The following is a 14,604-nucleotide window of genomic DNA, read 5'->3' as shown; positions in this document are numbered from 1 at the left end:
AGGCAGCAGAATGGCTGGGGCAGTAGGGCATTTAAATGGCTTAAAGGGGTCTAAAATGGGAAAAGCGGACTAAGAGGAGAAGGGCGGAAGAGGGAATCCAACGAGACGTGTGACTGTTGACGGGCTTGTGTAAATTGCATAAACTTGGTAAATGTGCAAAAAGTGTTGCTCGCTTTTGTGCGACAGGCCGGGAAGGACCTGTTCCATCAACAGGTGGGGTCTGCTGCTGTTGAGCAAGGGACAGGTGGGCCACCCGCCTTGGCAGTCAGTTCATTATGTGGCCGGCACTGGGTGTTTACCTAAGACCTCTTCGCAGCCCCTCGGCTGTTTACTGTGGTGTCAGTCATTGGGGTGGTCACTCGACTGCAGCTCCAAGTCCTTGGGCACACTGCTCGCATCCTGTGACCACATCCTGTCGTCGGCACGCTGCCCGAATGTCCGTCCTTGCGAGTGACGAAGGAACGCCTTCCTCAGACTTATTGTTTGGCTATTTGCACTGAACAGAAATGTTTTCCCTGTGAAGAACCCATGTATCTACATAATGCGTGCTCGATAACATTTTCGCCTCAGTGCAGCACTCATATGACTTCGGCCAGGAACAAGGCATTATAACGCCAGGACGAGGAAGCCGAAGAGTTGCTCCTTGCCAACGAAGGACGAACAAAGGGCTATTTTGCCGTGTGCTCGTCAAATGGTTGGCTGTGTGCATGCTGGGGCCCAAGAAATCAAGCGTAATGAAGCCCCAGACGAAGGACAGACAAAGGCTTACCCTGCTCTCGCCCAGGTCATTCAAAATTCAACGAAATGATAATAGATAAGCCGCTTGACACTAACACGCTTACGCACTCAGGGAGTGTGTTTTGATATGGCCCAAAAGGTGTGCAAAAAGAGCAGTGCCTTCCACTTCGCCTTTCTGCCTCTTATTTTCCACTTTCCCTGCCAAGGCGGAAACATGCTACCGGATTAGCTGCGAATTAGTTATTGTAATTGAGCGTTACAAGACAGTTGTTAATGGACTGGCAGCTCGTTGTCTCCAGCGGAATGTACTGAAGCTAGGTAGTGTAGAAACACCAGGTGGGGCTGGAGGTTTTTAAATGGTATTATGCATTCCGAGTAACTTTTAAGTGGTCAAGTTTTAAGTGGGCCCGCCAAAAGTTTGCTGAATTCAGTGGAAGCGCCAGGAAAAGCAATCTGAGGAAACGACAGCTTAGGCAATACTTGCAGAACAACTTTTTGACGCTTTCCCCATTCCCTTTTTTGCCAGCTAGCCAGTCCATTACCCATTTAATGACAAGTTGTTTACTTTTTGTCCGCATAAATTACATACGTGTACCATTAAATAAACTAGGGGTGGCTGGCTTGTATCGGCCATAACAATGAAAATCATAAGCTAATTGCCATAAAAGAGGAGAATTTTAAGGGAACGTCAAAGGCAAGACACGAAAATCGCTGCAGGAAATGATGTGACGTGAGGCTTTTGTTTTGTTTGTTTGCTGGTTGGCCGGTTTGTTGGTTTTTTCCCCAGTTTGCCCTTTGCTGTCCAGAGCAGCAATAATAACAATATAACGAAACGTTTTCCAGGGTCAGGGGCCGGATCGAGTTAAGCTTTGTTGTTTTGGCCACAGCAACATCATTGAAATTGACTTCATTATTATTTTATAGTCTTGGCCTTAAGTTTTGCCAGCTATGCTTTTTATGGCTTTTTATCAAATCTTACATTGTGGTGCTCGTGGCACGTTCTGCCCTGATGGCAGTCGTTGTGTTCATCTCCTCGTCCTCTTGCTTATTAAAATCCGGCCCCAGGACCTGCTCTATATGCTCCATGGGCTCTATGTATGCACAGGATGTACAAGGATATATAAGTCGGGCTGCGGGCCCCGGGCCAAACTGATGTAATGCATTTGCAACAGTCCCTGTCTTGAGCACAAAAGCCAAGGAACTAAGTGGAGGAACCATTAGCAGAACAGTGCAAAGTGGAGCCATTAGAGGCGACTTCGATTACAAACGGATTTTCTTGGCAGTCTCAGTTGCACTGGTTCTTAAATCACATGGAAAAGTCAAACTAAATTGGATAGAAACTAGATGGATATATGTTTTATTTCTGAAGCTGTGACTGAATCTTGTATCTCAGCAGCACGTGTTGAGCTTAATGACAGCTTTATATTCACCCCCCTATAATTGCCAAAGGATCTGTAATTGTGCAGGACCCACCTAATGGAGTTTTCTAGTTTATTAGATTTTAGATCTACCCCCTCACCCCTCGATCTGCTCGGGTCACTCTATATTCCGCATTACTCCGCTGGGTTTTCCATTTTCTGAGTGTCACTTGCCATTTGCCAGTCACTTATGCGCTCTCCTCATTTCCACCTTTGCCACTATTCGCTTTCATGTTTCCTTCAGCCATTATGTAAATTTTTTATCGCCATTTTGGTGTGCAGCATTTTAGTTTTTGTGAGCTAGTAGACAGCTTAAGTCGAATGCTTTTCACATTTCCACTTCCGCCCCCGCAAAACACCCACTTTCCTTTGTCTTTGTTTGTTTATGAGCATTAACGCACACCCACTTGCACACAAGCACTCTTGGCGGGTTTTTGTTTTTTTGGGTCACTTTCAAAGCTCTTGGCGTTTTTCAAGTGGTTTTAGCACACACTCGAAATAATTTCGTGTGTGGAATTTGCTGCTGGCGCGGCGCTATCAATGCGATTAAAAAACAATTACACTTGTGACACTAATGGCGCAGGCACACACACATACGCGGCTTCATGATATATACGAATACGCAGCATACATACATACGTATATTTTCCGCATGAATATTTGCCTTTTATATAGTTTTTATATTTATATATATTCCGCGAGGCACGCACAAACACACAAAAAGCAGAGCCTGTCTGTTCGTGGCATCTGCGAAAAAAAGCGCTCGATTTGTTTACACGCCAGTGGCTGCTGGCCGGATAACCACATCAAAAATAAACAACAAATTCAAAATTGATTTCCAAAATCAAAATAAACAAAGTCCCATTCTCTGCATTTCATTTCTCTTGCTTTAAAGCTCTTTAAATTAATTGCCGTCAGAAAAGGGAAAGGGAAATGGAATAGGTGGGAAGGTGGAAAGGGGAGAGTGGAGGGCCTAATGGCGAAGGCTAATGGCTGGCCGACATCTTGCGGCATTATTAACATGATTGCCACGAGGACCGCATGCGGAGTCCTTGGAGGGCTTCGATGGGGAGGGCTTATCAATGAATCACCAAAGCATGTGATTGATGATTTGATGTGTATAGTGTCGCTCCATTTCCCGCCCAGCCAAATGTGGCTTCTCTGGCGAGGATTAGGTGCCCACGCAGAATCCAAGCAAATACCAGGAATCCCGGGGATCCTGTCTCTTTAAGGCAATGACAGCCCACATATGCATATATTCATTTGCCCAGGCTCGTGTGTGTGTATTGGTCGGTCTAAGGCAGATTAAAAGTGAAGGGCCTGCGAAAAGTTTTGCTTCCTGCTATCTGAATGGGCATACCCTTACTGAGCCACAAATAATCCTATGACCAGCACTAAGTAAATACACATTTCATGCTAATTTTAGCTGCATTAGCATAGAAATGTCTGGGCGAGTGACTCATTACGAAAATTACCTTAGGATTTGCCAAGGTAAAACTCACAAGAACTTTGGCAATGATTCACCTGCTCTACTTATTTTAATCCGGAAACTTGTCAGTTCCAATCTTTACACAAGCAATTTTCTTGGCTTTAAATTTAGCTCCGATTGAGTGTATAAGTATTTATATTTCATATTCATTGGGTAAATGTCACGTCATTTCCCAATGGCTGTTTAATCTACTTGATTCCAGTTGGCTAAAGCTGCTAAAATACTAAATTATTAAAAGTAATGAAAGACCTTTGTCCACTCGCGTGCCAGCAATTGGCCATTTAATTATTTAAAGTGCTTACCTGATGAATGGGAGAGTAGGGTAACTCAATTAGCAACCTTCAAATAACACTCGCTGGGCTTAAATGTCGTCGAATTTATTTTGTTGACATTTGTGGGTAATCTTCGATGCCTGCGGACAAAGGGTATTAACCAGTCAGTGCTCCCGCAATGTTACCCACTCATTTCTTTCTGTTTACCGACAGCAACCGCCATCATCATCAGCAGCTGTTTGGGCTTCCGCCATTTGCTCGTCGGCGGCTTCAAAAGCTTCGCCAGACTTTTTCCCCCATAGCGGCTGGTGGTAGTACAGTTGATTTTCACACACACATTCATAAGGTTCCAGCCCCTTCGAATTTCTAGACCAGAATGTTTACACATACGCGCGATTTTCTTTTAACAATTCATCAAATGCGCTAAGCGCGCACAAAAACTTTGACACTCGACGTTTTCTGTGTTTGAAAAGGGGAATTGTCGTCCCCCGGGAGCCGACCGTCTTCCATTTCCCCCAAAAAGCCATATCAATCATCGCCCAAAGTGCGTGGCTGTTGGACACCTTTTGCAGGTGAGACGGCGCGAGGCTTTAAAATATTTATTCTACTTTGCCGGGAAACGTTGAAGGCTAAATACAATAACTCAAAGTGATTTGCAGGTAGAAAGAGCCCGCCATCATTTGCATGTTACCCCTGAATCCCCGTCGCTTTAACCATGCATTATTTATTTGCCAGGCGCAATTTGTTTTCTGCAGACAATCGAGTGAGGAATTTGTAGCCGACGTTGGGCAATTAGTTGGGGTGTTGGCCAAAAAGCAGGTCTTTAATGGTGGAGCTCCAAAATGGCTGAAGCTGAATCTGAAATTTGCATAATTATCTGGCTGGCTTACTTAATGCCAATAATCCGTGCAGGTTCATTGACAACATTGCGTATACGCCACGTACGCGCACCGCAACACAAATATGGGCTTAACTCTATTTATTTTCTCTGCAGCTCTGTCATTTAATTAGTGTAAACAGTTTTTAGGCTCGGCCTTGCAGGTGGTCCAATAAGCTTATTTAAACTTAATTACTTATTAAATGCAAGGGCAGTTAGGCGCGTGCATGCATGTGTGTGAGTGCGTTTTGCAGCCAGCTGATTTATGTAAATTAATTAAATAAACACCTGTGGCCAGCTGCACTGCATGTGCGAGGATTTGTCTGCCGAAGGCCTTCAGGGGGCTGTTTTTCACTTACAGTCTGCAAAACGATAGTTCTGGGCCAACTGTCTCTCGTGATATGGCCCAATTTACCAGCCACCTAATTGCAGTTCCCTGATTTATATCGAATGTCAACTGGAGCAAGTCCATAAATTCGTTGGGCCCGCCTTGCGTGGTAACTTCGCATTCGGGGAGCCCGACTTGACTTGGCTTACTCCCGGGCGATAAGTCCTGCTACTGCTCCTGAAAGTCCTTCGAGGCAGTCAAGTGTGCGCATGATTTATTTTCATTAAAAACTTCTTTTTGCGGCTGCTTAAGCACTGAAACTTTTCGCGCCGCTAACTTCATGAAGCGGGAACGTGGAAGACTCAGCAGAAAGTGCTGCGAAAATTTTAATCTGCACATTATCAAGTTGCGAAGCCCACACAATGAAGCCTTCTCTCGAAAGCGCAATCATTAATATCCAGCTTAATTTTTGGGGTCCCAGCTAATGTACTACAATCAGAGACCCCCCTTCGTTAAGCTTAAAAAATGGCTCCAAAATGCTGCCCTCCGCCCACTTAAAAAAAAAAAAAAAACAACCAGCCCCACGAAATCTAAATTCATTTGTTTGCCTGTCCCCAGGGAAATACGTGCGTGAAGTTGCACTATTGTAATGGCAGATTGCCATTTCATTGGCACGCGATCATTAGTCAAGGAGCAGGAACTGCAACCTGACACTCGATGAAAGCGAAATGTAGTAGAGTAGTTCTCCGGAAAAACACCCTTTGGTGGGCGAAAATCAAGATACTGCACCCTGTTCACAATTCAGCGCAAAAGTGTTGGGAGCTACCAACGATTTGTCCTTAATTTCTCCTCAGCTGCATTCAATTTATTTATTTGAAACATACAAAATCGGATCGGATCTATTTCAAATTGGATTTCGAATTTCAAGATAAAAGAGTGGAGCTTAAAGTGAGATAGCTTTTTAATTAAGGATATAGTTGTCTCTCGTTTTAATAACCTCCTGTTTGGAACCGAATAAAAAAGACACCAATTCCCAACTACGAACTGATGGCCACAATGTTGGTAGATTGAAATAGCTTTCTTATCACCTGCCGAGGACGAAGCAATTAGTAACTGATTTAACTGAGGTAAAAGTCGGAGCAACTTTAGTTTTTTGTTTCGCACTCGTTGGTTTTCGCCCGACGCCAGGAATTTTCCGTGTTTCCATTGCGTGAGTTGTCAGGGCGTTGGCAAATTAAAAGTTCTCTCTCTATTATTTGATTGCCAAGCCAAAGCGAGTTTTTATATAAATTAGTTTGCTGGAACTGTTACTGTCGCTTGCTAATTAGACATGGAAAAGTTGGACTTGTCCAGGTGTGTAAAGCCACAACTTTCCGTTCAATTGCGAAACTTTGAAGCCCGAAGCCTCAAAGTCGCACTGATTTTCCCATTGTTGGCAGCAGGTCCAGCTGGCCTATTCGTATTCCGGCTACATACTATATAAATTCCCCTCGACTGCGACATAATTATGTGGCGGCAATTTGCATTGCGCCCCCGACACAATAACCATAAAACGCCATAACAATCGGCCAAGAACGCCGCCAACGAAAGCCAAACAAAGGAGCCGGGTTCAGCGGTGCAGCAGTTATTTCAACACCTTTATGGCGGTGTTCCTACATTTGTTAACCGCAAATACACACACTGCGAGAAAAAGCATTCACCATGGTGTATATAGCAATGCAGTAACTTCTGACTTCAGAGAAGTAAAACATAGTTTAGCGCCTGAGTGGTCTAAGGTCTTCGCCCAACAGAAGTGCAGCTTTGGTATATCTCGCGATTTATTAAACTTTCGCCCAGTGTAGGGTGCTGGCCACTATGGGCCTGGCTTTAGTTCTGGCCAATGACCAGAGAAGTTGGCTTTGTGTAGTACTGCAGTACTATGTACGGATAGAATCCATCGGCCGACATGCAAAGCAAACGGCGTTCGGGGCAGCTACGTGGAAGTACATTTACAAACCGTAGATAGACATCTGAAGATAAAGCAAATTGCTGTGCTACAAAATCGTTAACTGTAATTTACCGCATTTGAAATGCTGGCCATTCGCCATTCACCATTCACCTTTCTCGATTCTATTGTAGATTCCCCGATTCTCCATGCAGTTATGAATGCTCGAGTTGGTGTGCAGGTGCCGACTTTAATTGTGTTTTTTCAAACGGCCAACCAGTTTTGGGGAAAACGGCGCAGGTAATTGAGGCATACAAAGGTAGAAAGTCGGATATCGGAGGTGGTTGTAATGGGAAGCACTTGAGAGCCACTTGCGAGCCGAGAATTAGCCTCAGAGCTAGTGCCAGAAATGCAAATGAGGGCCAGAAATGAGCCGCTTCCCCCACTTCCAGTCCTCATATTAATCATACGCACTGCGGCCGGCGTCGCCTAATTTACACAAAGTGCAATCAGCGCAGCTATGCAAACTCAAGCCCATTCAGACACTCAAGTGCAGTTCCAAATTGAAAGCGTGCCAGTTTGGGCTGTCGCAGATCAGCAAACAGCAAATGGAATATGTGGGAAACAGCCCCCAGAATTGTCGTGAATGCAAATGAAATCCGCATATCTCCCACCCAATTCATCTCGATTCGCCAGTGTGCAATAAGTTTGCGCCAGAACTATAATATAGCTGCTGTCAAAAGTAATGAAAGGCCCGAGCAAGAGGCCTATATGAATACGATGCCAATGGAGCGGTGTATTTAATGTGGCACTCGAGGATAGACATTATGTAAATATCTTTTTTTTATAACATAAATGCAATATCTAAAGTGGCACACTTATTCAAAATATAAGAACTGGAGACTAGTAAGTCCATAGTACATCTTACTTATTCCCAACGCGTCAAAGATAATGTAATATGTAACCTTATGTCGTGCACAATGAAACCGTGCAATAAAAATTAGCGGACAAAGTTCAAGTGTTCCGTTGGGGAAACTTTATAATACAGTTGGCTGTGTTAGTCGAGTCTAGAAAGGTCAAAAGTCGGGCCATTTCATTCTAAATTCAGCTTTCAGCAAGTCAGCCTTCACATTTGCCGTCTGCTCATTTTTGAAAGGATATGCCCCGCCAACGTTCGGAAGGGCCGCGATCCACAGGATCTATGCGGCGCCAAAGCAGCCGGAGCAGCCATGTCTTCGCCACAAAGCCGTCTCGTGGGAGCAGCAAGGATCTGCCGGCTGTGCAGCAGCCCAAGAAGGAATCCCTGCCAGCTGCAGCTCCTGCTGCCTCGGCAGCCACCTCCACAGAGACAAAAGGTCCTAGCACAGCAGATAGGTTCAAGGACATGGCCACCACGGCGGCTGGCGTGGCAGCAGGATCAGCTGTGGGCCACGCTGTGGGCGCAGGACTCACGGGAATGTTCCAGGGACGTGGTCAGGCAGCCCCGGCCAAGGAGCAGCCTCAACAGGAGGGATCCTTGGCAGCTTCAGCTTCGCAATCAGTACCGAAACCTCAACTAGTGGAGGATGGTCCCTGCGCCTTCGAGCTGAGGCAGTTCCTCAAGTGCACCGAGGACAACAGCAGTGATCTCTCCGTTTGCAAGGAGTTTAACGAGGCAATGCAGCAGTGTCGGCGGCGCTATAATGTCTGAGATGCTAGGATGGTGACCTCATCCAGATTACAGAAGCAAATCAATGAGATTAATCTAAAGCATACATATATGTACATATGGTATTTAATTTGCAGTTGGCTACCCAAAAATAGACATTTTTTCGGAATAAAATGAAAATTTTTCGCCTTGTCAGACTGGTAGAAACATCCTTTTTGATCGGCGATCGAATTAAAAATTTTTTTTTTTTTCAATTTTTGCAAAAAATGATGATGTATTATAAAAAAGTGAAAATTTGGCAAAAAAATTTTTTTCTCAAAATTTGTAAAAAATTGATTGGGATAGAATGCTTAGAAAAACAAATGAAAAATCAGTGTGTTTCCCGACTTTTGTGGTCGATTTGGTGAAATTAAAACTCAAAATGTCTCCGGAAAGTGGGAAATAGACATGTTACAGTCATTCCTAACCAAATTTTGATATTCCTCCTCAATTGGTGCTATCTATCAATTTCGATTTACACTTTGAGCAATTGCCTTCCATTTTTTACGAGGACTGCGTAGAAAGAGCCTTCGGAGAAGCAAATTAATTGGCGTTATGCGGGCAGCCACCAGCAAGAACGAAGATCCATCCAACTCAACCCAGAGCTCAAGGCCATCCATCTTGCTTGCCGAAACATTATTGATGTTGATTGATTTATAAACAGTGCTGGGAGCGGCGAATCGAGTAGAGAGTTGGGCCGATTAAGTTGTAGCCAAAACAATAAACAAAATTAAATTAGCATCGCGTAGAGTTTTTCTTCACTTTTTCGCAGCTGAAAGTGGCAGCTGCTGTCGTCACATTTATTCACATGGCAGGCGGCTCACAATTTCAGCGAGCAAATATAATTTGCTTAAATATTCATAACAGAGTGAGTGGAAATTGTATAGTGCTGATGAACACGGACCCAGCATTTAAGGGGGAAATTCCCCACTCTCCACTGTGCAACATTAAACACAGCATCAATCAAGCGGCATTTGCAGCGGGTCTGTTTTCGCCTTTCTGCGGTTGGCAATAATTTAATGAAATATTCCGTTTGCCACATGAACTCGCTGCCAAAATTTAGCATATGGGGCACTGCGTAATTCGAATTAGGCCCAAACTTTTGGCAGTTCGGCTAATTGCCGCTGTGTTTTCGCTTCTCCCCCAAAAGCAAAAATAGTCACAACTCTAGCATGCTGCCAGCCAATTAAAGAATTTCCGTTGCACTCGCTAAAAGCAAAGAGGTTTGACTTTGTTGAAAGTCGAAAGCGTTAGTTCTTGCTGTCTGAAATACTCTTCGGGTAAAGCAATTTCCTTTGCGGTTCCACCAGCAACAAAAATCTAAAATCCATTTTGTTAATGTTTTTTGGGATGTTCATTAGGGTCCTTCGCTTAACTCAAAAGGGTGCGAGCGTAGGAAAAATATAAGAGACAAACAAAATTGTTTGAAGTTCAGACCATTTAACAATAAATTAGTATAAATAAGCTTTGTTGTTCAAAAGATTTCAATAGTAGCTCTGAACATTTTGTTCAGTGTATTTTGCGGGCCACATATCCCCACCAGATGAACCCCCCCTCCTTGTTGGAATTTTAAAAGGGAAGCCAGCTGGAGTTGTGTATTTGTATTGCTTTTATACCTCTCGCGTTTGCCGACAAATTCATTATGTGTTCGTAATTAGTGCGGGAAATGGGAAAAGCAAACGCAAAAAGTGAGAAGGGAAAACGAATTAGAATTCCTTTTTTCGTCCTCGCTGCAGGGTTCTGGCCACCAGGTGGCGCTGTTGCATGCACTTAGCAATTAGCTGACAGGGAATGCAATATAAATTAGCTGTCACAGCTGTAAAAGGATTCCCGGAGCAGGCCAGGTGTCTATGAGTAAGCCATCAAAATGGCACATGTGTCATTCGAAATTCTAATCTACCTTTTAAAAGTAAGTCTAATTCTGCTCGGCTTAAAATATACATAAATTTAAAGCCTGGAAAAGGGGAGAAAAGATGCCACGCAAACAGAGAAGTGCTTCGGTCAAAGCAGGCTCTACAAACTATATGCCTGCGGTGGTGCCCACCGTCACGAATTCCGAAATGGTCTTCAAGGAAGCGGCTGCCCACGCAGTGGGCGTGGCAGCAGGATCAGTCGTGGGTCATGCCATCGGATCAGGAATAACGGGGCTATTCAGGCGGCGTGACCAGCAGCCGCACCACAGCGATTTAGTCGAAGAAGGTCCTTGCGCCAAGGAAATGAAGGAGTTCTTGAAGTGCACCGAGGACAATGACGATCTCAGTGTGTGCAAGGAGTTCAACGATGCTGTGCGACGATGCCACCGCCAGTACAATATTTAGGAAGCTAGAAAGGGGAAGGGATTTTAATTTGTCAAATTATAAGACGTTAATGCGCAGCCTTACAAGTAACTCGCAATAAAATTTTAGTTACTAGACTTGCTAATAGTTTAATTATTTTACCCCTGCAGATACAGGGATAATAGTAACCCTATTGCTTCACAGACATTTATTAGAGCTCCGCTGCCATGTCATTGTCACTATAATCTGCGCATTACAGCCCGAAAACCCTTTTCCAATCATTAAATATTCCATTTTGTCCTTGGGTCCAATTTGAATAGACTTCAGCACTTCCAATCAAGTTCAGGCGATGTGGGTGCGCAATTAAAATGCTTTATGACAGGTCCTTCGTCCTTGAGCTTCCCCTGTTTTTTTTTTACCACTTTAAAGCTGCCCCATTGTCACATGCTCGCTGCTCCTTTGGCGCTGTTATTTTTCGTCATTCTCAGTTAATTGTGATTTTGTTTACTGTCATCCTTGCCTCTCCTGGCTCTTCTGGCGCCTGTCGCTCGACCCCTTGTCAGGATCTCGGCTTTGTTTGCCTTTCTACTTTGTCTGTGGATCCGGGCGCATATTTACTTTAATTTTGTTTTGTTATGTTACTTCACCACCGCCCAAAAATGAAACCCCTCCCCACCGATTTCAGCGTTGAACGCGCTTTTCTCCTCGCTTTGAGCGCTTTTGTTTCGCGTTTTCGCGTTTTTCCGTTTTTTTTTTTCGGTGGGCCCCAAACTTTTTCATTTTGTTTTTTTATCTGCTTGGCTTGCGCGCAATTAAGCCAGCGAAATGTTTTTGGCCACGTCAAGGCGACGACGCTGACATTGAGGACCCCAGAGAGAATACCCTTTTTAATTTCGAGCATATTTTCGCAGCACCCAACTCCTCCGGGGAACTCGTACGCATTATACAGTCAAGCCTGCCTAACCTGAAACACTTGGCGGTTATGTCATGTTTTAATAATTGAAGAATGCCATTTCCGCTAAAAGGCAGACGTAAAAATAATACATTCGTTGAAGCATTCCACAGCAATAATTGCAAATGGAACGAATACTGTCTTAGAACTAAGCTTTTAAATTCGTGTTTTATATCTATAAAAATAGACACATAGCTGTCATTAAATTCTCTAAAGTTGTTAAAGTTTTGAGCCAATTGCCTCTTCTTTTTTACGAGTCTAACCAAATTGCACTCAAGGAAGCTGAACTGTATATTTGCAGCTGTCTTAAGCGCTTTGCCTGGCTTAATGAAAACAAATTAAATTTTGGCCAGCAGCAGCGGGCCTAATAAATATTTATTATGTGCTCAAAACTTGCCCGGCTCACACGCTCTTAAAGAGGGCATCCTGCAGCCCCGGCCACCGATGATCTGGCACATCCTGGCCAAAAAGCTGGTCCTGGCAGCAAGGACCTCCCACTGCGGTCAGCGGAACTGGTCGGCACGTTAGTGTGAACTGGGGTCGAGTGCAGCTGGGATCTGACATGGCAGTCAGGTCAAGCCATAATTACGTCCAATTAAGAGTCTTTGAATTGGAAACTAGTGCTCCCCTCTCAGTTACCACTGGCACGGACTTCGTGTTCCCATTGAATTTTGCGGGTGCTTTTGCACATGAAGATGTCCTCTTTAATTAAAGTTTACTTATTTAGTACAATTCTCAATAACGTTCTGTTGACGAGACACCCGAAATTGGGGTATCCTGTCATTTGCTGAATTGCTGACGATATCGTTATTTTGCTGTCATTACCAAGCGGGGCAGAATCCATATCTGATGTGAAATATGATGTACGGCAGGCAAAAAGCGGGAAAACACATTAAGGGCGAGACAGCAAAATCCAACACACAATTCCGGCCAGATGCAGATGGATTTGCAGTTGCAGTTGCAGTTGCATTGGCAGGTGACGAGTGCAACAGCAAAAGCGTTTCATTGATTGCCTCTTTTTGTTGCCACCGAATTTCCCTGTTGCCCTTGTTTCTTTTTTCCGCTTTTCCCGCCCAAAGAAAGCACTGCGGGTGGAAACGCAGAGGGGAAAGTGTGAAATTCGATATGGCAAACACGCATTCAACTGCGAGTCAGACGTGTTTTAACTCTTTATTGTGGTGTATGTATGTATCGGGAATATTTTCCGACATTACTTTAAATACTTTCAACAATGAATTGATTTCAGTTTTATGCATAAGAGAATTTACCATATGCTCTACTAATAGATAACTAACAAGATTTGCTTAAATAGTTAAGCTTCCATTTTGGTGTTTATAAAGGAAGGACAGAATACTGCGTAGTTTTCAGTGTAATGGTCGCCGGCGTGTGTTTTGTGTGTGCATGGGGGCGTGGCCACAGGAAAAAGGAAAAGCGAGGAAAACCGGCTGCGGGCAAACAATGAGAAATGGCTGGTCCACCTGGTTCACTGTTCCACTGGCCACACAAGGTCGGTGTGTGTGTGTGTGTGTGTGTGTGTGTATGGAGAGCACTTTCTGCTGGCCGACCGAGCAGAACGTGTTTAATTTAATTCCCCGGGCAACTCGCTCCACGGACACTTGGGCAAATCGCATAAAATGCTAATAAAAATCAAATCAATTTCACAAGTGGTCGGGCAGTGGGGCGTGCAATGCAATAAATTGCATCAAAATCGTGTAACCAAATTGGTTGAATGGCTAGTAAGTGCATTAGTTTTGAGCGCATCTGTCAAATATCAAATTGATGTGCAGCAAACTGTGGCGAACGCTGCACGGCTGCAAGGATGCGGAGCTGCAGAGCAATGGCCGGCGGAAGCGGAAATGCATTTCCGAAAACCGGAAATGCACTGCATTCGAATTGCAAATGGCGTCCAGAAACCCCATGAATATGGAGAGGACCAGCAGAATTGCTTTGGCTGCCCGAGGCCCCGAAAAGTTGGTAATTCCAGCATGTGGACCAAGTTGCGGTCCAATAAATATTTCAGAAACACAACTTTCCGGCGCTTCGGAGTTCATTAAAGATGGGAGAACTAAATTTAAATTGCTCTCCGGTCTGGCTAACTCCTTGCCTGCTCTTTGTCCATTTGCATATTAATTAAACCCTACAGCCGAAAGGTCAAAATACCAAAATGACGGGCCAAAAACCATAAGCTGACCATACACAAACACACCACACACACTCACCCAGTTGCTTGCTGCTTCATTAGATGGCGAGGCATATTTTTGGGCCGAAACGCCCACAAAAGTACAACAGCTGAGCCCAGTTTAAGCCTATAAAAATTTAATTTCGCCTTAACAATGGGCGTATGGGCCAACAATTTGCCGTCAGACGAAAATCATCCTGCTCACCCCGCCGCCGCAATGTGTCACTTAAATATCAATTTAATTTCCATAATAAAGCCAGCGCCTACAGGACATTTCCCCCGGGGGATTTTCCCTATGATTGACAGTTTGTTTAGCTCGGTAGAATGAGGAGGTGGGGGGCACCCGAAAAGTAGTTGACAGAACATTGATTGAAATAAGTAGATCAAATATGTATTAATAGAATGGACGGAATTTCAGTAGCGAAACAATCGTGCAGCTATGGTTAATTGTATTTGCCCTGCTC

General features: G+C 44.3%; 3 protein-coding genes and 1 long non-coding RNA gene across 5 annotated transcripts in view; all 4 read left to right on the top strand.

Annotated features, from left to right (window-relative positions):
• Window positions 1–14,604, top strand: part of 5-HT7 (5-hydroxytryptamine (serotonin) receptor 7) — a 48,640-nt gene that overhangs the window by 16,253 nt on the left and 17,783 nt on the right. The gene's annotated exons all lie outside the window — the stretch shown is intronic.
• On the top strand, window positions 7,008–7,820 carry lncRNA:CR46117 (long non-coding RNA:CR46117). The gene has a single exon (NR_133494.1). It is a non-coding gene; the product is annotated as a long non-coding RNA:CR46117 (long non-coding RNA).
• On the top strand, window positions 8,166–8,923 carry CG31007 (uncharacterized protein). The gene has a single exon (NM_170533.3). The coding sequence runs from the start codon at window positions 8,206–8,208 to the stop codon at window positions 8,734–8,736; it is 531 nt and encodes a 176-aa protein (NP_733412.2). The 5' UTR covers window positions 8,166–8,205; the 3' UTR covers window positions 8,737–8,923.
• On the top strand, window positions 10,617–11,145 carry CG31008 (uncharacterized protein). The gene has a single exon (NM_170532.2). The coding sequence runs from the start codon at window positions 10,707–10,709 to the stop codon at window positions 11,049–11,051; it is 345 nt and encodes a 114-aa protein (NP_733411.1). The 5' UTR covers window positions 10,617–10,706; the 3' UTR covers window positions 11,052–11,145.

Source organism: Drosophila melanogaster, chromosome 3R, assembly GCF_000001215.4.
Source record: "Drosophila melanogaster chromosome 3R".
Classification (NCBI taxonomy): Eukaryota; Metazoa; Arthropoda; class Insecta; order Diptera; family Drosophilidae; genus Drosophila; species Drosophila melanogaster.
This window is presented reverse-complemented; position numbering and strand designations above follow the sequence as displayed.

Coding starts and splice junctions, on each gene's coding strand:
- CG31007 (NM_170533.3), top strand. CDS start 8,206: ATGCCCCGCCAACGTTCGGAAGGGCCGCGATCCACAGGATCTATGCGG.
- CG31008 (NM_170532.2), top strand. CDS start 10,707: ATGCCACGCAAACAGAGAAGTGCTTCGGTCAAAGCAGGCTCTACAAAC.